At 38.0% G+C, this 25,069-nt stretch overlaps 1 protein-coding gene across 1 annotated transcript; it reads right to left on the bottom strand.

The window, feature by feature from the left end:
• Positions 1-365: 365 nt before the first annotated feature.
• LOC127853410 (sodium/calcium exchanger regulatory protein 1-like) lies at positions 366-24,379 on the bottom strand. Its single transcript, XM_052387942.1, has 4 exons — positions 24,294-24,379; positions 1,286-1,458; positions 975-1,073; positions 366-743 (listed from the first exon to the last, which is right to left on the bottom strand). Exons 1-4 carry the CDS (start codon positions 24,364-24,366, stop codon positions 690-692), a joined length of 399 nt encoding a protein of 132 aa, XP_052243902.1. The 5' UTR covers positions 24,367-24,379; the 3' UTR covers positions 366-689.
• Between the last annotated feature and the right edge of the window lie 690 nt (positions 24,380-25,069).

Here is a 25,069-nt window from a genome sequence, read left to right as displayed (position 1 = left end):
TTTCAAAACACCACTATTAACCTTAGTTGTTCTTGCGAACAACTAATGAATGAAGACCCACCGACGTGGTGTGAACAGTAACTCACAGCGATTGATTGTTTAACATTTATTTTGGAATAATAAACATAACATCCAATAATACTGATTGCATAATGCTGTAAGCGACAGTATGACAAATGAGGTTATGATTGCTACGATGTCCGCTGATTTTGGGGATTATGCTAAAGCAGAACAGCAGGGAACCTGCTTCCAATTTTTATATCCCACAGTTTTCACATATTTGTCCCCCACACCCTCCTGTTTACTTGCCCCACCCTTAATCAAATCATATTATCACGTTAAATAAGGAAACTACCTGCTGAAATATATTCTGACTGAATGCTTGAGTAAGTAAGTCAGTGGAAACAGCACAATTACAGCACAATTTAAGAAGTTTACCGTCTATCGAATGATACAAGTCACCTGCCCTTTTTAGGCACCACTGCTTAGTCTGGCTTTATCCTTACTGATTTACTTGGGTTGTTTGCATGAAACATAGAAATGCCCGTTTAATTATTTTGCAAATACACTTGTCACTTGTCATCTGGGAGTTTAAAGTCCTCCAGTAACAACGCCTTTTTAAAAAAGTTTCCGTTAATAGTCTCAAGTTACCGATCGCATATAAGGACATATTATTGTTCGTTTACGAATTACGTCGCACGCTTGTATGTTCTCGTGCACACGGCGTCGTCGGTAGACAAAATCTGAAAACAAAATATGAAACACCATGGTTGCCATCCATTCAAACTTAAATAAGGTATTGATCATATTATTCATGAACTCATAATTATAAATTAATACTAACGAAAAATGTGTCGAAAAAAAAGAAAAAAACTATTAGATTCATAAAAAGAAGGGCTGACGTATTTCAAAATTAAGCAAAATAAATACTTTTTATATATTTTTATGTGTTGTTTCTTTAATATGATAATTACCATGATCATGCTGTCGCCGTCCCACTCGCGCGTTATAACTGAGTCGGGTGTTCCTTTCTGAACTTGTGTCAGTTTTTTACCCTCTAGTGTAAATGTTGTCTGAAAAGAATTGAATATTGGAATCTCAAGTATAACCGTTAATAAAAGTGGAACGAGTAGAAATTGTTAAGCTATAAAAACGTTGAATGATAAACGAACTTCACTGACTGTTACATCGAAACATTTATTTAATTGCTAAATTGAAACAATTTGTTATTGAGTCTAAAATAAAATAATCATTTTGTCCATCACGCAATAGCCGAATACTGTACCTTGCATTTCCTGCCGTCGCCTGTGACCTCGTCGAACTCCTGGCCTAGGACGAACTCCAGCACCGTGTTCTTGAGGGTGGTCAGCGTCTTGATCACCCAGCTATTTCCGGTCACCTCGATCACCTGTGTCGGCTTGATAGCGGCCGCCATTTTGCGCATCACCATTCCGACACCTGTAGCAGAAGGCAATCTGGTTTACGTCGTAGTGATAATGTACGCATATGTTGTTTGTTCCCACGCGTATTTTCGAGCCTCTGATTTGACATTTAAATATTAAAGTACATTAACAAAATGCCAAAATATCGTGCGCTATATTAATATCTTATAAGGGGTTGGTTTCATCCCGTAAGACCATGCATACGCATAAACGTGTGATAAATGACGCGTCTTGAGGACCGTGGATTTGTTGCGCTTGTCATTCAACAACATGGCTTACAGGTCATCACATGACGTATACATGATATATCGGTTAATGGACAAAGCCAGGAAAACAAAACAAAAAGTACACAATACATATGCTTTTCATGGTTAATTTTAATTGACACGACGACTTAAGTAACGCAAATAGAAAACGAACATAACATGTATCACTTCAATGGTCTAGCGTGCAAAATTTGAACACTAATATTGTTTCAATAACCCTACTGACTTATTGAAAATAACACACCGTTGGATCGTCACGAAACTGTCCATTCAAAATAAACAATGTATTTTTTCACGAGTAAAGTCGAGTTTTTCCTCCCTGGTGCATCAAACCGAATTTCAGCCAGACAATCATGAACGAGTGATCGATGTAATGTCTGACCTTTGGTAACCGAGACTAATTTCCTCTTAATGAAAATCACGTATTGTAGTGAAGACGCTACAAAAAGGGTTTGACCTCCCGAGTTACCCCAACATCGGAGTGGTTAGAATATTGTGTTCAGTTATACGTTGGGTGGTCTTAAAATAGGTCGAATTATCAGGGAGTTTGTTTGAAAAGTGATAACAAACAAAATTTCAAAAACTTGGCGAATATATGTTTAAGCCATATCGGATTTCCATACCTGCATTATCCAAGTTAAATAATGCGTTTTATTTGCATGTAGTTTTCTACAGAAAATGATATATATTATGATGGTCCATGGTGTGTTTGTGTGCGTGCATGTATGTGTGTTTCAACTTGTCCAGTCCATCTGCGTCTTGCGACGGTATCTTGGTACTCTGTCATCTAATTGTTGTTGTAGTTAACCACCATCTACTGATGGTAAAATGGTACACAAGTTTCTCAGTATTGACTCAGCCAGTGTGGTAAATTTCTGAATACCCGTTTTATATCCAATGATATATATGTTAAGATCATACCGCCAAACCATCGTTTTTCAAACCAGTTTAAAAATCAAAATGTTAAAAAGAGAGAGAGAGAACAATATTGCACACAAATCGCCTGAAATAATAGGTTTCTATAATAAATATTGCCGATCTTATTTATTAGTAACGCAAGTCTTACGTCGAAAGCTAGGGCACCCCCGTGATAACATTTCCAAACATCATCTTTTTGTGTGTGTTTGAGATTTTGACTTATGTAAAAATTAATATAAGACACATGAAATTAATACAAAATGGAATCCCGTTGCCAACTGAGGGTCTGTTAACTTATGACTTGCAAAATCTTGGAGAAAAGCCTGAAGTAAGCACAGAATACATACCGACAGCTTTCAAGTACTCTTCGAAGTTTTTCGTATCCACGAGCGTCCAAGTCCCAGCTGCAAAATCCGCCATGACTAAGTTAATGATAAAGAGGCTAGTAAATCCCAACTACTTCTAGTATCACTGAATACATGTAACTGATATCGCTTGTAGCAAGAGCTCAGTACTAGTACAGCAGTCCAGTTACATCACAATGAACGCTGGTGTAGCTTATCAAACGGCGTGCTCAAAGTTATCTTGCCTGTGATTGGGGGCGGGGCATAGACTGGCCTCCTCCTGTTAGTTGGAGTTGATACATGCTAAGACCTATCAATATACATTGTATATTGATAGGTCTTTGATACATGTAATAAAATGTATGCTCCATCTTCACAAAACGGTCTTAACTGAAACCCAGAGGTTTCTATCCTGCAAAGAAGCGTGTGTTTTTTTTCGGAATAGCTGCTTGACACAGCTTTTTACCTAACCCCTCGTTCACACATAGACGCCGCTTCTACTACGATCAAAGCGTGGCCGAAAACGTAGCCGATCGTGACAAATCGCAGGAGAAACGTAATGGAGCTTTCATAAGCGCAGTATGATCGCGGTAGAGTCTTCATGAACGGAGAGCTCTACGCTCTTGCCACGCTTATTTTGAACATGTTCAAATCAAGCGCAGCGCGGGATCGCCAATAAAAATCGGTGTAAAGTCGTTAAAAGAGCGTAGTAGAAGCGCCGTAATCATACAGGCAGCGCGGAAGCATCGTGGAGAGATCTTCATGATCGTAGTAAAAGCGCAGTAATAGCTCTGCGTAGCGTCGTAGTATGATCTTGAATGTCGCGGCAGTAAACGCAGTAAGCGTAGGACGTAGGGGCATCGTAGAACGGTCGAAATGAAGACCATAAATCGCCAAATTGCTCGATTTAGACTCCGATCGGCCTCGATCCTTTCTTTCAGATCGTGGCTTGATCAGAATATTCGTCGTAAAGTCGCAGCTATGTGAGAACGGGGGGTTAGATGACCTTACTTAACACCAGCAGACCCGAATGAATACGCTCCATTCTTTCTGTTTTGATCATAATCCCCCGGAACATAAGCAACATCATCGGGCAGTTTTAGATTAGGATGTAACACTTTTCAGTGTAGGGAAATTTGGACTACTCTCGTGTGTTCATACAAACAAAATTGATACAACATATTGCCCAGTTACATGCGAACATAGATCTTATGCAACATGCTGCCAGCGTAGCCCAGCCTGCGAATTCACGCAGTCTTGACCGGATATGCACACTGAGGCGGGTACTCAGGAGATACCACGTAACATTGCGTGCTTTTTTACAGAGAAGAGCGCAGCCCATGACCAGACTGTGCAAGTGTGCAGGCTGTGCTTGTTGTTCGCTGGCGCAAAATGTCATAAGACAAGCTTTCGCATGTCGCTGATGTAACTGTTATATTTGAATATGTGGAAAGAATTAAATACTTAAATATCAACATTCCATATGGCTCGATGACGAAGAGATACATTCATAATAACTCATGTGAGCACACACATGATTTGATTTCACGTAGTAAATTTGTCTATACGAATACTATTTTACTTTAATATACATGCAGTTCTAAACAATCATCTCGTGCGGTGGATATGCGACTATTAAGTGAAAACATGTGAAACACGTCGTGCTTCCGACGCTGCCCGAAGCAAATCTCGCGTTTGCTCGTAAACGTTCGGATATCGTCGCGGATAATTCACATGGAATGTAATGTGACGCAAAAAATTAAAACGAGAATTTTGTATCCCGTTAAATCTGTGTTACCATACCCAGGATGCAGGATCTCGTGACTTTGTGGGAACCGGTACGTGGTGAATTTAAATTGTTAAAAAATTATTTGTATACTCCATTCGTTTACACGGTTATGCTTCACGCAACGTGAAATTTTGTCACCGATTTCAGACGTATTGAAGGATTTATTATATATATATATATATATATATATATATATATATATATATATATATATATATATATATATATATATATATATATATATATATATATATATATATATATATATATATATCGGAACAAACTGCAAGAAAAATTAACTGTCTTTTATGCACAGAAGATTTTTGCAAATGAATTTCAATTACTTGAGATATTTCCAGAAATAAAGTGTGTGTTTACATTACGTCCAGCCCGTGTGTAAACCCCTGAAAACCCCTTATATTCTGCACTCTGATTCCACATCTCCGAAATATTGCATCGAAATATTCGTTGGTTTTGAATATTTTGGAGGCTGAAGATAAATCATTTAACCTTTCATTTATTATCGCTATGTAAATTAAAACTTTACATTGAATTACTAGCAATACGCGTCAACTCTTTGCATGATACTGTATTCTAAATAATACGTAAAGCAGTATACACATGTTCAACGTTGTTACTACGTCTTTTATTGCTTAATCCTAGTGTGTATTCGCATGCGAGCCTGTGTGTGCGCGCGTGCGTGCATTTGTGAGCGTATGTGTGCGTGTATGCGTGTTCGTATGCGTGCGTGTACGTGCGTGTGAAGGTGCCCATGTGCGTGCGTGTGTGCGCGCGTGTGGGATTGTGTAAACCCTTTTTATTTTTGCAGACAGAACCAGTCAATTTTATCCCCGTTGGTCTTAGGCAATCAAAGATAAACCAGACACTCATTGGGCAAATGTCTATATAACGTTAACGCACGCCCTTCGTCCCATATGTTAATGTCTTACATCTCTTTCGACTACCTTAAGCGAGGCAAATATGTATATATAAATAATTACGCATCTGACAAGATTGTCGCGTATTTAATCAGACAGTGACACGGTATCCTTAATGCCGAAAACTGTGACCGAAAGGTCAATGACTTACACAATTAAATGTAGCGAGCCAATTATCAGATAACTGTTTTATCTTAAAATTAAAATGAACATACCCCGGTAAGTAAATACATCACAAGGTCATGAATCATGAAGGCGTGTGCTCATGAACACTGCAACCGCGGAGAGGGTATTCTCTCTCGACGATCGAGTTCTCTCAAACGTCGTCTACTCGCTCTTTTCCATAAAAAAATGCCGATTCAAAGTACACAAATTTATCTTGAATTGCATTGGTTCAATGCAAGATAAATTCTTTAATGGATTATCTCTGCTAGTTTTTTAAATGAATCAAAGCTCTGAAGTCACTGAAGATGTTCGCTATTGCCTAATCTTAGACGCAACTCAGTTTTCAAAATTATGTTTTAGCTTTTTATATCGCAAGTTTGAAATGAACACAACCCATTTTGATTTATAAAGATTGTATCTTAAAGCACAGATCGAGGTGTGTTTGCACTGTTTATCCTCATATCTATGTTATAGAGATAACTTAGACAAAATAACAACAATATGTCTCTTTTTTTCGCAATTGGTTGCTGCACTGGCAACCATCTTTAGAATTTTGGTTGCATTGCTAAAGAATAACAAGCCTAGAATCATGTACATGTTGTGTTATGTGTATCTAATACTTTATTTATTTTCTTTAAATTATTGAGCAACAATTTTGCCGACATGACAGACTTTTAATGCATCATGTCTTGTTGTGAGCCGGAATTGAATCATTTTCAAGGCCTAATTGATCCACAGTTGCAAATTTGTCTTCTATGTTTAATTGCGTTGAGTTGTTTCAAGCTTTGAAAAAGCTAGTTGCCCTGCTTTTAAACCAACTTTTGAAATTGAGTTTCCTGGGCTTAAATTTACTGGCCCAGCTAGGCTAACAGGCATCCACTAAACCTGTAAGTTATTCATGATGTAAGATATGACATAGTATGGAACTCATTTAATTTACAAGTCTGAAGACATGAAAGGGACCTTTACACGTTTTGCTAAATTGACAAAATTAAAAGATTTTTCTCTACAAACGATCACATTTATGAGGTTACCTTTATATATCCATTTATTTCAGTTGAACAACGAGAGAGCTGAGTCAGAATATACAGAAAGTGTTGACGTAAAATGTATGAAGGTCCTTTAATTGTCATACCTCTCATGATTGAAATTCCACAACATGGAAAGTGTGTCAACGTACATTTACATGTAAATGTTTGTAACATTATTGCCAAGTAAGTATTTAAAAAACACAAACCGCAATTGTGTTGTAAATGAAGTAAATGCTGTTGGTGACATCATTAAGTCTTTTTTATGTATGTTAATTCGTCTTCACAAGTTTCTAAGTCTTTAGAAGAGCTAGGAATCAAAATTGATAGGTATAAAACTGTCGTCTGAGCAGTTACTAGTACTTTAAGGTCGACCAGTTCTGGGAAAACCGAAACTGTTTTTGTTTCTTCATGTATGGCGTGTCAAACGTTGCAAAATTCAATGTTTCCATATTTATGTGATATATTTGTATATAAATATGTTGTATATTTCCATTTGTGTGTGGTATAATTGCATTAGATGTTGTATAAATTGATATATATATATGGTAAAATCCATATTTATGTGGTATATTTGAATATATATGTTATATATTTCCATTTGTGTGTGGTATGATTGCATATATATGTTGTATACATTGATATATATATATATATATATATATATATATATATATATATATATATATATATATATATATATATATATCTATATATATATATATATATAGATATATATATATATATATATATATATATATATATATATATATATATATATATATATATTCACACATATGGCCAGTTACGGGGTCTCTGATTTAGAAATAGGTTATGGGGTTCCCACTTTAAATACATGTATCTCCATACCCTTTTTTATCCGATATAAACACGAATTAAGGTATATAGGGGTACCTACTATTATTATTGTATATAAATACGTCATTTATTTAACGTCTTATACAAGGAAATATATAGCGAACTTATTTGCGAGGTATATACAATTTCAATTTCAGACCTGATTGTGGTTTTCGATTTAAGACCTTATTGTGAGATTTGATTGCATTACCTCCCCTACACCCCCTCATAGTAATTAAAGGAGCCTAGATTGCGGGGTTGTATATAGACCCCGTTTTTTATATTGACCTCGTAAGTACAGTCTGAAAACTACAGAGACCGCGTAACTGGCACTATGTATTGGTATATATATATATATATATATATATATATATATATATATATATATATATATATATATATATATATGGTTAAATCCGATATATGTATTGCATAACAAATATATGTTGTATAATTTCATATTTTCTGTTTGATATTTTCATATATATGTTCTATAAGTTCATATATGTATGCAATATTTTTATATATATGTGGTATAATTCTGATATATTATAATTTTCAAAATATGTGAGTGGTATAAATTCCATATATTTGTTGTTAAATTTTCATATATATGTCCTAAAATTTGCATCACGGGAAATATTTTGAACAGGCGTGGCTGAAAAGCGGAGATGGCTAAATCCCGCTTAATGTGGAATGAAAAGGCCTCATCAACATTAAAGCTGAAATTTCAATAATGATGTCCGAGTTCTTTATTTAGATTATTAGTACATTTCTTTTGTATCTATTGGAAAATATTCAAAATAAAACATATGAGACCCTTCCCGTTTATAGAAAACCCTGTCCTTGGAAAGGGGCACTTCTCGCTATTCAATCATACCGATTTGACGGAATCACAATTAATTCATTATGATAAATGACATGCTTTTTGAAGAAAATGAAATGGACTTGCTCTTTGATAAGGCTAGTGGAACAATGCCACGATTCGCTGCTGTATGTGCAGCAATGTACGTATTGTGAATCATCTATTCTACCATTATTGACGAATTCACTTGTTATATTCAATGTTATTTCGGCTAACTAAATTTCGGACAATATAAATAATAGTAATTTCGGCCTCGGGACGTGAATAGTTTAAATGTATACACCGAGTATTAACTATTGACAATTACCAATTAAAGTATATATTTTATTTATTGGATTAATAGTCGGAATTCATTAATTATAAAAACGATAAAGATGCTAAATAATGCGTATGAGTTATGGAGGCTCTGTAAAAGACAAGTTCGGTAAATTGATTTATATAGTAAATGCCGTGGAGATTTCGGTAAATTGGTATAAATAGGAATTATCGCACCTTTTGTCGATAAGCGTGTACATTAATTGAGTTGTTTGACACTAATTAAATTATCTGTTTAAATGTACGGAGTTGATTTTATCAATTTAGAGATGGTTGCAAAGTGTTAATATTAATTATCCAGGCTTGCAACCTATTAATATTCTAATCAAGGGAGGTAAATTATATATTAAAAGTTTATCTTTAGGTCATGATTGTTTTGTTTTTTTATATATGTTTTTAAACAATTAGTTTTAAAATCCTTAATTAAAGCGTATCAGATAAAAAAATATATAATAATGTGGCTCTTACAAGAGGTGGCCTCCACGTGGCAAGAGCTGGGCAACATATTCATTATGTTGGCAAACTACCTCATGTTTATATAATGAGAAATTTTCGGTGGTTTAAAATAATAATATCAAATATGTTTGTTTCTTATATAAATAAATTTCTCGCTTCATTTTCCTACAATCAGGTCAGCACATAAGGTATTATTCTGAAAATAATCTAGATATGTATGTTTAGATCGTGAACATGCTTTAACACTCTAGGCCGAGTTTTTACATACACGACCAGTAACTTTCAAACTGTGAAATAAACAAACGTTTTCCTTCTTTAATCATGTTTACAAAAAATACTGGTGGTGGCATCAAAGGATGTTTGTTCGTGGTTAAAACGAAATTATTATGTAATTGGGTAATTATAAAATTATCATGGTCATTTTCAAATAAGAAATCAAAGAGAGGATGAAGAAAAGGTTTTCACGGTTAATCGAGTAATTAAGGTAAGTGTTGTTGCTCAATTGTTAAAGTGTGTATATATGCAGGTGATTTTTTTTACTGTATCATACAATCATTGCTGAACATCCATGTATTTTCTGCAATATTGAGATCACTTCTCGTGCGTACGCTATTGCATGTGATGCATGTGGAAGATGGAGTCACCGTATACACACCGGTAAGTCTTATTATTTTCTTTGTGATAAAAGAGATACATTAAAATTGTGAATTTGCATTTCTTTTGTGGTCGCCTGTAATGTCTTTATTTAAAACTGATTATAAGAAATGCCAATGATTATTTTAATTAACGTAAATTAAAATATAATGGATTGGTAATTGTGGCTGCTCATACAGCGCTAGTATGGCCAGGAGCCATGGCTTGGTAATTGTGGCTGCTCATACAGCGCATGGAATGCCAGCAACCATGGATTGGTAATTGTGGCTGCTGCTACAGCGCTAGTATGTTCAGCAGCCATGTATTGGTAATTGTGGCTGCTCATACAGCGCTTGTATAACCAGCAGCAATGGATTGTTAATTGTGGCTGCTCACACAGCGCTTGTATGGTCAGCAGCCATGGATTGGTCATTGTGGCCGCTCATATAACGCTAGTATGACCAGCAGCCATGGATTGGAAAAAGTGGCCGCTCATACAGTGCTAGTATTGCCAGCAGCCATAGATTGGTAAGTGTGGCTGCTCATACAGCGCTTGTATGACTAGCAGCCATGGCTTGGTAATTGTGGCTGCTCAAACAGCGCTAGTATGGCCAGCAGCCATAGATTGGTAAATGTGGCTGCTCATACAGCGCTAGTATGGCCAGCAGCCATATATTGGTAATTGTGGCTGCTCACACAGCGCTAGTATGGCCAGCAGCCATAGCTTGGTAATTGTGGCTGCTCAAACAGCGCTAGTATGGCAAGCAGCCATAGATTGGTAGTTGTGGCTGCTCATCCAACACTATTATGACCAGCAGCCATGGATAGGTAATTGTGGCGTCTCATGCAAAGCTAGTATAGCCAGCAGCACGGATTGTAATTGTGGCTGCTCATATAACGCTAGTATAGCCAGTAGTCATAGATTGGAAATTGTGGCAGCTCATATAACGCTAGTATAGCCAGCAGCCATGGAGTGGTAATAGCGGCCTCTCATACAGCGCAAAGTATGACCAGCACCCATGGATTTGTAATTGTGGCCGCTCATACAGCGCTAGTATGGCCAGCAGAAATGGATTGTAAATAGTGGTCGCTCATACAGCGCTAGTATGACCAGCAGCCATAGATTGGTAATTTTGGCTGCTCATACAACGCTTGTATGGCCAGCAGCCGTGGATTGGTAATTGTGGCTGTTCATATAGCGCTAGTATGACCAGCAGCCATGGATTGGTAATTGTGGCTGCTCATACAGCGCTAGTATAACCAGCAGCCATGCGCTAGTATACCAGTATCCATGGATTGGTAAGTGTGGCTGTTCATACAGTATGACCATCAGCCATGGAGTGGTAATTGTGGCTGTTCATACAGCGTTAGTATGACCAGCAGCCATGGATTGGTAATTGTGGCTGCTCATATAGCGCTAGTATGACCAGTAGCAATGGATTGATAATTTGTGGCTGCTGCTACAGCGCTAGTATCGCCAGCAGCCGTGGATTGGTAATTGTGGCTGCTCCTACAGCGCTAGTAGGGTCAACAAACAGATTGGTTAATGTGGCCGCTCAAACAGCGCTAGTATGACCAGCAGCCATAGATTGTTAAATGTGGCTGCTCATACAGCGCTAGTATGACCAGCAGCCATGGATTGGTAATTGTGGCCGCTCATACAGCGCTAGTATGGCCAGCAGAAATGGCTTGGAAATAGTGGCCGCCCATATAGCGCTAGTATGGCCAGCAGCAATAGATTGGTAATTGTGGCCGCTCATACAGCGCTAGTATGGCCAGCAGCAATAGATTGGTAATTGTGGCCGCTCATACAGCGCTAGTATGGCCATCAGTCATAGATTTGTAATTGTGGCTGCTCAAACAGCGCTAGTATGACCAGCAGCCATAGATTGGTAAATGTGACTGCTCACACAGCGCTAGTATGGCCAGCAGCCATAGATTGGTAATTTTGGCTGCTCCTATAGCGCTAGTATGGCCAGCAGCCATAGATTGGTAAATGTGGCCTCACATACAGCGCTAGTATGACCAGCAGCCATAGATTGGTAATTGTTGCTGCTCATACAGCGCATGGAATGTCAGCAATCATGGATTGGTAATTGTGGCTGCTGCTACAGCGCTAGTATGGTCAGCAGCCATGTATTGGTAATTGTGGCTGGTGACACAGCGCTTGTGTGACCAGCAACCATGGATTGTTAATTGTGGGTGCTCATACAGCGCTTGTATGGTCAGCAGTCATGGATTGGTCATTGTGGTCGCTCATATAACGCTAGTATGACCAGCAGCCATGGATTGGAAATAGTGGCCGCTCATACGGCGCTAGTATGGCCAGCAGCCATAGATTGGTAAGTGTGGCTGCTCATACAGCGCTTGTATGACCAGCAGCCATTGCTTGGTAATTGTGGCTGCTCATACAGCGCATGGAATGCCAGCACCTTGTGGCTGCTGCTACAGCGCTAGTATGGTCAGCAGCCATGGATTGGCAATTGTGGCTGCTGATACAGCGCTTGTATGACCAGCAGCCATGGATTGTTAATTGTGGCTGCTCATACAACGCTTGTATGGTCAGCAGCCATGGATTGGTCATTGTGGCCGCTCATATAACGCTAGTATGACCAGCAGCCATGGATTGGAAATTGTGACGGCTAATACAGCCCTAGTATAGCAATGCAAAAAAGTATGTTCGTTTTTTTCGGTTTACTACCGTTAAATAATTTATTCAGTGATTTTAGAAAATTAATCTTTTTAAACCCGTAAATGTACACACTTCAATCACAAAATTAAATTTTGCAATTAGATTCAATGATGCCGTTTTAATAAAGTATCTACAGTAATTCGTCATGTCAACACCGCGACACCCGGTGTATACTATAGTAAGATCACTATTTGGATATCTCTTAATAAAACGTGTCAGCGAAATATTACAAATGGTACCCAATGACCTAATTTGTTAATACATTTCCACAAAACAGAAGGTGATTGATCACCTGTATTAGATCATCACATGGAGAAATTAAGACTCTCTTGCCCATAATTCACTTTACATCAAAGCTTCGTCCTATGCTGCCACTGATTCAAAACGTCCGCTGTCAATGGTATTGACCCACGGAAACACCACTAATAAATTGTTGTATTCCACAAAACGCAATTTTATATGCTTATGGAACCATACATCTTTTCATACTGTAGACACTTTAATCAAACCATATAAAAACATTCAATGCAATTAATTGTTTATTGATGACAATAATTATCCTGATATTTTACCTTTAGAATATTCCTGGTAACAGCGCAAAGTACATTTCAAGTATGCAGAGATGTGTAAGGTTTCCAGCTGTCTTTCAACGAACGATGCTATCAAAAGATGTTACAACAGTACAGCAGAGAGGGTACCTATAGATTGTACGTGTGTCTTTCCGTGATTCCAACCGTCCGTTCGTCAGTTTTTGGTCACGCGTAACGCAATGATTATTGCTTCTAAAAAGATGATATTTTACACACATAAAAACCAGCATGTGATCTTGAGCTCCTACATATTTGTTTTTAATGCTTTCAACATAACAGGAGTTTATACCTCTTTTACCAAACATATGACTTGTAACCTTTAGGACGATAAAACAAATCACAAAAATCAATCAAATACTTTTGAGATTATACTTCGCAAATTAATGAATAGCCAGTATTTGTGTTTGTGGACTGCATTGGTTTTCAAAAGTACGGTTGCAAAAATAAGAAAATATGTTACAAATTATGTCCTTTGATTGATCACATCGTTATATATTGTTTTTAATGTAATGATAAATATATTGATGATTGATTGGAAATATACAAAAATATAAATAAATGCATTCATTCATTAATTCATTTATTCATCAATGTATGCACCAATTCATTAATTCATCCGTCCTTTCCATTCATTCATCCATCCAACAATCACTCTATACACTCATCCATCCATCCATCCATCCATCCATCATTCATCCATCCATTCATTCATCCATCCATCCATACATCCATCCATCCATCAAACAAACAATCCTTCCGTTCCTTCGTTCGTTTTTGCATGCGTTCGTTCTTTCGTGTGATAATTCATTTATTCATTCATTCATTCATTCATTCATTCATTCATTCATTCATTCATTCATTCATTCATTCATTCATTCATTCATTCATTCATCCATTCATCCATTCATCCATTCATCCATTCATCCATTCACCCATTCATTCATTTATTCATTTGTTTCTTCAGTACCCAGTGAGTGGCTCTCAGACATATCATAAAGACGTGAGACGCAATCTTACTAAGTTCGTACAGAACTTACCGGTACACTCGTTTGTACCCGTAATGCTCCGTTCCTGATGCCTGCGACCAAAATTATCAAAGTGCGAAAACTTGCAACATCTGCATAATGCGCTTTTCCACTCCTCGTTTCCATGGAAGATAACGGAACCTTGCATCAGCATTCGCGTCTTCTGAGAAATCTTTAAATATGGTTATGGTAGGTGATTATTTTTTTATTCAGACAATTTTAGGTCATCAAAGAGATGGAAACAACTATTATTTTTGAAACACAATATTTTAATGATCGCATATATCATAGCATATAATATAAACAATTCGTATATAAGAAAATTTTATGTAAATATATTGTTGACATATAAAAAAAGAAGTAAACTTCTCAAGTATGCATTTAATAGCATTTCGTTCGGAAGTTATGGACTAGGAATTTAAAAAAAACAATATAAATATTATATGATAACATCAATTGAAATGTATACAATGTGTGCAACACCCCTTAGTTGGAAATGCAAATGATAATTTATATTGCTACATGTAGATGTAAACGTATCATTCAGTACTTTAACAAACTTTAATTGTTGTGTTTTGCTTGTATGAAATGTTTTACAACACAAAAACTTAACAAAACACTATCGCAGAGTTGCTAAGATATTTCTCCAACGTCACACGCGCAAACATTTCCAGCCCTTGAACTGTTTTTAAGAGTATCATTTTGTCTTAATATGGATATTTTACCGGGTATCTGGCTGATTTATTTTGCAGACCAATATTGAATGGAACAACCCAATAATGAACGGGTTCAGGGTTGGGCTACTACGAATTGCCCAACCTCCGTCGGCAACACAGAACACGGTCTACAATAAAGCGTCTAAACTCCGAGTGAAAGAACCCAATAATGCACGGGTTAAGGGTGCTCATGATTATGTATGATCTGTGGGCAAGCACTTCCCAGGCACTGCTCGTATTGTCATACGTCGTCAACAGGCTGATGATAAGGTACGGTACATAGCTCAACAATGAAGTAGCAGTCATTACAAATATCATGATCGTGATGCGTTTTTCTATGTGTTTATTCCTTTTGCTTCTATTTGACAGTTGCATTTGTTTATCTACATTGTGTATGCCTCGTGATGTGGAGACTGCATTGCCTTCAGTATGCGAAACGGGTGTCACGTGAACACTTTCTGTTGCTCGGACCGGTTGGCATCTACCTGTGGTGCCTTCGGAGTGATTAATTGTATGCTGTAAACCGCATTCGATTGTGTCAACACGGGGGGCTTGAAGCCTTGAATGTTTGGAGAAATCATCAAGTTGGTTCGAACAGTAGCAACTTTCCTTATAATTAAGCTATGCAGTCCAATTATGAGAATCGATACAACAACCAGAGTACTCACATCCAACAAATGAAACACTGTGACGATTGTCTCCACTTCCGGTCGTCTGGCAGGCATGCAGTGGGCGCCAGTAATGGTCCTGTTGACAGACTTTACTTGCACGTTTACTGGCGTTAGCTCTACAAGCCAAATATCGCGCAGTGCAATGACAGTCGACATCGTTAAACATGCACAAATTACGTATTTAATAGAACGCAACTGGCATACAACTTTCGCCCATTGGGGCCATTGATAAATGAGAACAAATCTATCGAACCCAATTACAGTTAAGAAAAATAGAGAATTTACGCCGAATACACGAATAACCACGTAATATATTTTGCACCAAGCGTTACTTGGATATGTCAATGTATGGAAAAAGTCGTAAATGTTTGTGAAAATAAGGAATGACATTAACACATCATTTATTGTCAGTGCTATTATCAACAAATTAGTGACAGTTTGTTTCGTTTGCTTCATATAAAACACTAACGCAATGGCATTGCCTAATATCCCCAGTATTGCAACCGATGCCACATATACGGTAAGTCCCATGTATTGGCGACTCTTTTCATCGTTGAGCTCTTTAAGCATACTGTCATCGCTTATTGATCCTTCCAATCGGTCATTATCCGCCATACTGAACAACCACAAAACCAGATGATCCCAAATGTTGCGATTTCGACCGAATTGTGTATTTTCTTTCTTCAACTGATTGTGTTTGTAAATGTTATTTCAATAAAATATAGAACATCCCCGCCATAGCAACGCAACTACCCGCTTTCACGAACAATTTGTATTTACAAAATGTATTATATCCGTTTTTGTATACGCCGCTTCGTGGTAAATATGACATTTTATCGTCATAAAAGAATATATTAATTCGATATTACTATTGCTTACTGCCACATAAACGCCTACAGCGTGTGGCCATCCGATTTGTTCACAATTAAGCTTCTCTACAAAAACAAAACGTCCGTTGAATGTAATTTCCTAATGGATGGTTTCTCCGGATAAAATACGACGAGTACCATAGAAAATGGCTACGAGGGCAAATATATATGGAGACAGAAATCACATCAAAACACGCAGGAAATTTATTGCTCCACTGAGTCACATAGTCACGTGATAAGGCGCGAATGGCGGCGTTTTTAAGTCGAGAGAGGAAAATGTTTTATTTACTGGATTTACTGCATATTTGTGAATGTTATTGTAGAGATTTAAACGTGCTAAATGTTCTTTTACATGGATACAATGGTGCACGATGAAAAATTCAAACAATTAAAAAAGAAAACAGAGGAATGGTAGTGACAATGGCCAAAACAATAGCAACAATAGTAAAGTGCATAAACAAAGAGGCCCGTCCGGGAGTTCGAGTACAGAATCTACTCCGGTAAGCGATTTGCTTAATTGGACAAATTCGGTGCTGTATGGAGATCAACTGAGTGATAGTGTGTTTATGCCGGTGGATGCAAAAATAGTGTCACAAAAATGGCGGACGGTGGCAATTTCGAACCTACGAATAGGAACCTTATGGAGATTATGAAATCTATAAGTAATCGACTAGAGTCCGTAGAGAATAAATTAAAAATGGTTGAAGTAATTGAGAAGAGGATCGGGGGCATGGAGACGGACATCAAAAAGCTGTGGGTGGCATTGGACGAAATAGGTGGACGATCGAGTGAAGCGGGTTGAAGACAAGGTGGACGGGGCGGACATCCACGCAGCGCAGATGGCGTCACGTATCGACGCGCTCGAAAAGGAGCGAGAAGCCATGCGCGATGATGTTTCGTATCTCCAGTCACAGAGCATGGAAATAATCTTATGTTCACCAGTGTTCAGGAAGACAACGCTTCAGGTAACGAGACGCCGGAAGTGACGGAGCGTAAGCTTCGTCAACATCTCGAGGACGCTTTCCACATTGCACGTGAATTGGTGGATTCCATTAAATTCGAACGTGTGCATCGTTCCCCTGGTGCATCGACTGCGGAAAAAGTAAGTAACATTGTGGCGCAGTTTTCGTACTTCAAAGACAGGGAAATGGTGCGAAAGCGGTGGAAATAACTCGATGGAACTGTTTTCAGGGTGTTTGAGCAGTTTCCACAGGATGTGATTCAGAAGATGCGGAAACTGGTTCCCAAGATGAAAGACGCGAGGCGCAAGGGAAGCGTGCGTACCTTGCTTACAACACCCTCTATATAGATGGGGTACCGCAGCGCGCATAGGGGCACGATGACAGTAGGATTTCTATCTTGTCTTGGAACGTTAATGGTTTAACAGATTGTAAAAAAGTAATATTAATTTTGTCAATTTAATTACTTCTCATGATATTTGTTTAGTGTACGAAACTTGGAATAACAAGTCAAGCGTTATTTCTCTTGATGGTTTTATATCTCACAATTTTTTTAGAAAAACTCAACACAGAAATGCGCGTACTCGGTAGATCTGGCGGTGGTTTTGTTGTTTATTTTAGGGAACATTTAAAGGATGGAATAACTATTGTACGCAATCACTATAATACTATTACTTGGCTTAAATTAGATCGTGAGCTTTTTAACTTAGATGAATATATTTATATGCAGCCTATATTTGAGGTGAAGATTCGCCTATGTATAATACGTTTAATATCGACCTTTTTGAATTTTTAGAAAATGATATATCATACTTTTCTGAATCCGGTCAAGTATTTATAACTGGGGATCTAAACAGTAGAGTAGGCAACAAACGTAATTATATTGTATATGACTGTATGAATACTTTTTACGATGATATAGATTATTGCACTGATCAAGTATCTGTTAGGGCCTCTGTTGATAATGTTCATAAAAGCCATGGTTGTAAATTGCTTGATTTGTGTAAGTCAACAGGTACACGTATTGTTAATGGTAGAATAGGTGACAGTAATAAACATACATTTTATGGTCATAACGGGACATCCATGATTGATTACGTCTTAGCTAGTGAACGAAATATTTCACGTATTGTTGATTGTACATTTTTTATTTGGACGAGCACACATTTTTACGTCATATTGGATGAGCCGTTAGGCGAGTCCAATATGATTTCAAACTGTGTGCGAGTCCAAATATATCACGTATTGTACAGTTTAAACGTCTAATAAGCTTTTATTCTATATCCCTTTCTTCAGCTCTTGTTTCATTTTAATTTTGATTTTAAAATGCCTTCATTGCATCTATGCTATTTTCAAGACAAGCGCCCGTGTGGGTCGATTATAGTACATTCGGATACTTTTTCTCGGTAACGGCTTTTATCGTTATAAGACAATTGCTTAGTGCACTTGTACTCAACTGTCCAATATGGAAAAAATACAGACTTTTATTATTCGGCGTTAGCTGAATAAGCCAGCTTTTCACCCTGACTTGACCTTTGTAAGGGTCCAATAATACTCAAATAAAATTTCCCGCGGCTAGGTACGAATGAATACACTTCATTTATTCCATAGGCTGATTTGAGTATAACACCATAACATTGGAAACATATCCGCGTCTTTGTAACACTGTTTTACTGCATGAAACAATTTTATCTCTAATGAAAAGGCTCAATAGATAGAACAGTTTTACAATCAATTTTCGACATAAATACAGTTTGTGCGTTCACCTTTTATTTTCAGAGAATTATCAGCGCAAAAGCGTTTATACTAGTAGCTATGTTGTCATATTTAGTACTTACTTGCATTGCATTTCAACCCGCGAGGTTTCGGGTCAACTCCCGGCCATTTGTGAAAGTCAGAGTTTATATACCGGAGTTCGCAGAAGGGGTTGCGATCATTGTGTTACACCGGTCTTACTGACAATAACGTACTGACTGTAATGCATTGCATTCCAATCCGCAAGGTATCAAGGTCAGTTTGCGGTCAGTTGCAGAAATCTTTATATAAACGCCGTCTCGTAAACTTTGTGCACTTGAAGTCTGTTTTGATCAGAAAGATACTAAATAAAGATATTCGGCGATATTATTGTGGTATGTCAATCATCGATTTTTAATATGGTTTTAACATTTGCATGATAAGGACCAATTTTGATAAAAATAATTAGAAATATTTATCCATTTAGACCAGTTTATTAAGCATGAGCACAATAATTCACTATACTATAATTATGCAATTAAATAAGATTCGAGTATTGCCGGCTGACCTATATGCAATCGTTTATTTTCATGTTTCTTGTGTTTTTCTATTCTTTAAATATAGATATCTGAGTAATAATATCACATAAAGCAAAATAAGCCACGAAATCTGGCGCAACACCCCGTAATTGATTTGCTTATGATGTAGCTAAGAACTGCGCAGAAAAAAGGCATCCGCTACTTTTTATCTCATAGAGATAACTTTTGATCGTTCATAAACATCGACCACAATCAACGCCGTATATCTTTTTAAAAGATATTTCTTGTTATTCTATATCCCTTTCTTCAGCTTTTGTTTCATTTTAATTTTGATTTTAAAATGCTTTAATTGCATCTATGCTATTTTCAAGACAAGCGCCCGTGTGAGTCGATTATAGTACATTCGGATACTTTTTCTCGGTAACGGCTTTTATCGTTATAAAACAATTGCTTACTCAACTGTCCAATATGGGAAAAATACAGACTTTTTGGATCAAATACCGGAATATATTGGACGGTCACGTGGTACATATGAAGAATGCCGATTGGATGAATTTATTGGATATAGAATTATATTAGTTTTTTTCCCGTTTTTCTCACATTAATCTGCTAAGCAATCGTCTGTTATTAAGGCTGCTTATTAATAGGCCCTGGTGCTGTGCTTCTGTGTGTATTTCATTTTCACGTCCCGCTGCTTCTTCGCGAATGCATCCATCGGCTGACCTGCCCCTCTGACCTGCATCCATCGGCTGACCTGCCCTCTGACCTGCATCCATCGGCTGACCTCCCCCTCTGACCTGCATCCATCGGCTGACCTGCCCCTCTGACCTGCATCCATCGGCTGACCTGCGCCTCTGACCTGCATCCATCGGCTGACCTGCCCCTCTGACCTGCATCCATCGGCTGACCTGCCCCTCTGACCTGCATCCATCGGCTGACCTGCCCCTCTGACCTGCATCCATCGGCTGACCTGCCCCTCTGACCTCCATCCATCGGCTGACCTGCCCCTCTGACCTGCATCCATCGGCTGACCTGCCCCTCTGACCTGCATCCATTGGCTGACCTGCCCCTCTGACCTGCATTCATCGGCTGACCTGCCCCTCTGACCTGCCCCTCTGACCTGCATCCATCATCCATCGGCTGACCTGCCCCTCTGACCTGCATCCATCGTTCGACCTGCCCCTCTGACCTGAATCCATCGGCTGACCTGTCCCTCTGACCTGCATCCATCGGCTGACCTGCCCTTCTGACCTTTAAGGATAGCTGTGTTACGCGATTTTAACGTAACACGCAGTGGAATATTTTCAATATGAAAAATGTCATGTAAATTATACTCTTCTCGACGCGAACTCTTTCTCGGTGCGGATGCGGTATAAGTTTGGTGAATCGTACTACCCTGTGTACCTATTTTCAAAACACCACTATTAACCTTAGTTGTTCTTGCGAACAACTAATGAATGAAGACCCACCGACGTGGTGTGAACAGTAACTCACAGCGATTGATTGTTTAACATTTATTTTGGATTAATAAACATAACATCCAATAATACTGATTGCATAATACTGTAAGCGACATTATGAAAAATGAGGTTGATTGCTACGATGTCCGCTGATTTTGGGGATTAGGCTAAAACAGAACAGCAGGGAACCTGCTTCCAATTTTTATATCCCACAGTTTTAACATATTTGTCCCAGACACCCTCCTGTTTATTTGCCCCACCCTTAAAAATATGTCCCATCCGTGTTTGTTATTATGTTTTTTGTCAATATTCTTATAAAAAAATGCATACCTACCGTGTCTTTATTTTCTATTGAATATTTGATAGAGTTACGTACCGTAGTGCTTGATATTAATATCAAATCATATTATCACGTTTAATAAGGAAACTGCCTGCTGAAATATATTCTGACTGAATGCTTGAATAAGTAAGTCAGTGGAAACTGCACAATTAAAGCACCATTTAAGAAGTTTACCGTCTATCGAATGATACAGGTCACCTGCCCTTTTTAGGCACCACTGCTTAGTCTGGCTTTATCCTTACTGATTTACTTGGGTTGTTTAAAAAAACATAGAAATGCCCGTTTAATTATTGTGCAAATACATTTGTCACTTGTCATCTGGTAGTTTAAAGTCCTCCGGTAGCAACGCCTTTTTAGAAATGTTTCTGTTAATAGTCTCAAGTTACCGATCGCATATAGGGACACATTATTGTTCGTTTACGAATTACGTCGCACGCTTGTATGTTCTCTTGCACACGGCGTCGTCGGTAGACAAAATCTGAAAACAAAATATGAAACACCATGGTTGCCATCCATTCAAACTTAAATAAGGTATTGATCATATTATTCATGAACTCATAATTATGAATTAATACTAACGAAAAATAATAAAAATAAGGGCTGACGTATTTCAAAATTAAGCAAACTAAATACTTTTTATATATTTTTATGTGTTGTTTCTGTAATATGATAATTACCATGATCATGCTGTCGCCGTCCCACTCGCGCGTTATAACTGAGTCGGGTGTTCCTTTCTGAACTTGGGTCAGTTTTTTACCCTCTAGTGTAAATGTTGTCTGAAAAGAATTGAATATTGGAATCTCAAGTATAACCGTTAATAAAAGTGGAACGAGTAGAAATTGTTTAGCTATGAAAACGTTGAATGATAAACGAACTTCACTGACTGTTACATCGAAGCATTTATTTAATTGCTAAATTGAAACAATTTGTTATTGGGTCTAAAATAAAATAATCATTTTCTCCATCACGCAATAGCCGCATACTGTACCTTGCATTTCCTGCCGTCGCCTGTGACCTCGTCGAACTCCTGACCAAGGACGAACTCCAGCACCGTGTTCTTGAGAGTGGTCAGCGTCTTGATCACCCAGCTATTTCCGGTCACCTCGATCACCTGTGTCGGCTTGATAGCGGCCGCCATTTTGCGCATCACCATTCCGACACCTGTAGCAGAAGGCAATCTGGTTTACGTCGTAGTGATAATGTACGCATATGTAGTTTGTTCCCACGCGTATTTTCGAGACTCTGATTTGACATTTAAATATTAAAGTACATTAACAAAATGCCAAAATATCGTGCGCTATATTAATATCTTATAAGGGGTTGGTTTCATCCCGTTAGACCATGCATACGCATAAACGTGTGATAAATGACACGTCTTGAGGACCGTAGATTTGTTGCGCTTGTCATTCAACAACATGGCTTACAGGTCATCACATGACGTATACATGATATATCGGTTATTGGACAAAGCCAGGAAAACAAAACAAAAAGTACACAATACATATGCTTTGCATGGTTAATTTTAATTGAAACGACGACTTAAGTAACGCAAATAGAAAACGAACATACATGTATCACTTCAATGGTCTAGCGTGCAAAACATGAAAACTAATATTGTTTCAATAACCCTACTGACTTATTGAAAATAACACACCGTTGGATCGTCACGAAACTGTCCATTCAAAATAAACAATGTATTTTTTCACGAGTAAAGTCGAGTTTTTCCTCCCTGGTGCATCAAACCGAATTTGAGCCAGACAATCATGAACGAGTGATCGATGTAATGTCTGACCTTTGGTAACCGAGACTAATTTCCTCTTAATGAAAATCACGTATTGTAGTGAAGACGCGACAAAAAGGGTTTGACCTCCCGAGTTACCCCAACATCGGAGTGGTTAGAAAATTGCGTTCAATTATAGGTTGGGTGGTCTTAAAATAGGTCGAATTATCAGTGAGTTTGTTTGAAAAGTGATAACAAACAAAATTTCAAAAACTTGGCGAATATATGTTTAAGCCATATCGGATTTCCATACCTGCATTATCCAAGTTAAATAATGCGTGTTATTTGCACGTACCGGTAGTTTTCTACAGAAAATGATATATATTATGATGGTCCATGGTGTGTTTGTGTGCGTGCATGTATGTGTGTTTCAACTTGTCCAGTCCATCTGCGTCTTGCGACGGTATCTTGGTACTCTGTCATCTAATTGTTGTTGTAGTTTACCACCATCTACTGATGGTAAAATGTTACACAAGTGTCTCAGTATTGACTCAGACAGTGTGGTAAATTTCTGAATACCCGTTTTATATCCAATGATATATATGTTAAGATCATATCGCCAAACCATCGTTTTTAAAACCAGTTTAAAAATCAAAATGTTTAAAAAAGAGAGAGAGAACAATATTGCACACAAATCGCCTGTTATAATAGGTTTCTATAATAAATATTGCCGATCTTATTTATTAGTAACGCAAGTCTTACGTCGAAAGCTAGGGCACCCCCGTGATAACATTTCCAAACATAATCTTTTTGTGTGTGTTTGAGATTTTAACTTATGTAAAAATTAATATAAGACACATGAAATTAATACAAAATGGAATCCCGTTGCCAACTGAGGGTCTGTTAACTTATGACTTTCAAAATCTTGGAGAAAAGCCTGAAGTAAGCACAGAATACATACCGACAGCTTTCAAGTACTCTTCGAAGTTTTTCGTATCCACGAGCGTCCAAGTCCCAGCTGCAAAATCCGCCATGACTAAGTTAATGATAAAGAAGCTAGTAAATCCCAACTACTTCTAGTATCACTGAATACATGTAACTAATATCGCTTGTAGCAAGAGGTCAGTACTAGTACAGCAGGCCAGTTACATCACAATGAACGCTGGTGTAGCTTATCAAACGGCGTGCTCAAAGTTATCTTGCCTGTGATTGGGGGCGGGGCATAGACTGGCCTCCTCCTGTTCGTTGGAGTTGATACATGTAATAAAATGTATGCTCCGTCTTCACAAAACGGTCTTAACTGAAACCCAGAGGTTTCTATCCTGCAAAGAAGCGTGTGTGTGTGTTCGGAATAGCTGCTTGACACAGCTTTTTACCTTACCCCTCGTTCACACATAGACGCCGCTTCTACGACGATCAAAGCGTGGCCGAAAACGTAGCCGATCGTGACAAATCGCAGGAGAAACGTAATTGAGCCTTCATAAGCGCAGTATGATCGCGATAGAGTCTTCATGAACGGAGAGCTCTACGCTCTCGTCACGCTTATTTTGAACGTGTCGCGGCAGTAAACGCAGTAAGCGTAGGACGTAGGGGCATCGTAGAACGGTCGAAATGTAAACCATAATTTGCCAAATTGCTCGATTTAGACTCCGATCGGCCTCGATCCTTTCTATCAGATCGTGGCTTGATCGGGATAATTGTCGTTAAATCGCAGCTATGTGAGAACGGGGGGTTAGA

The sequence above is a fragment of the Dreissena polymorpha genome, chromosome 1 (genome assembly GCF_020536995.1).
Source record: "Dreissena polymorpha isolate Duluth1 chromosome 1, UMN_Dpol_1.0, whole genome shotgun sequence".
NCBI classification, from domain to species: Eukaryota; Metazoa; Mollusca; class Bivalvia; order Myida; family Dreissenidae; genus Dreissena; species Dreissena polymorpha.
The sequence above is the reverse complement of the archived record's forward strand: the minus strand, read 5'-3'. Positions and strand labels throughout refer to the sequence as shown.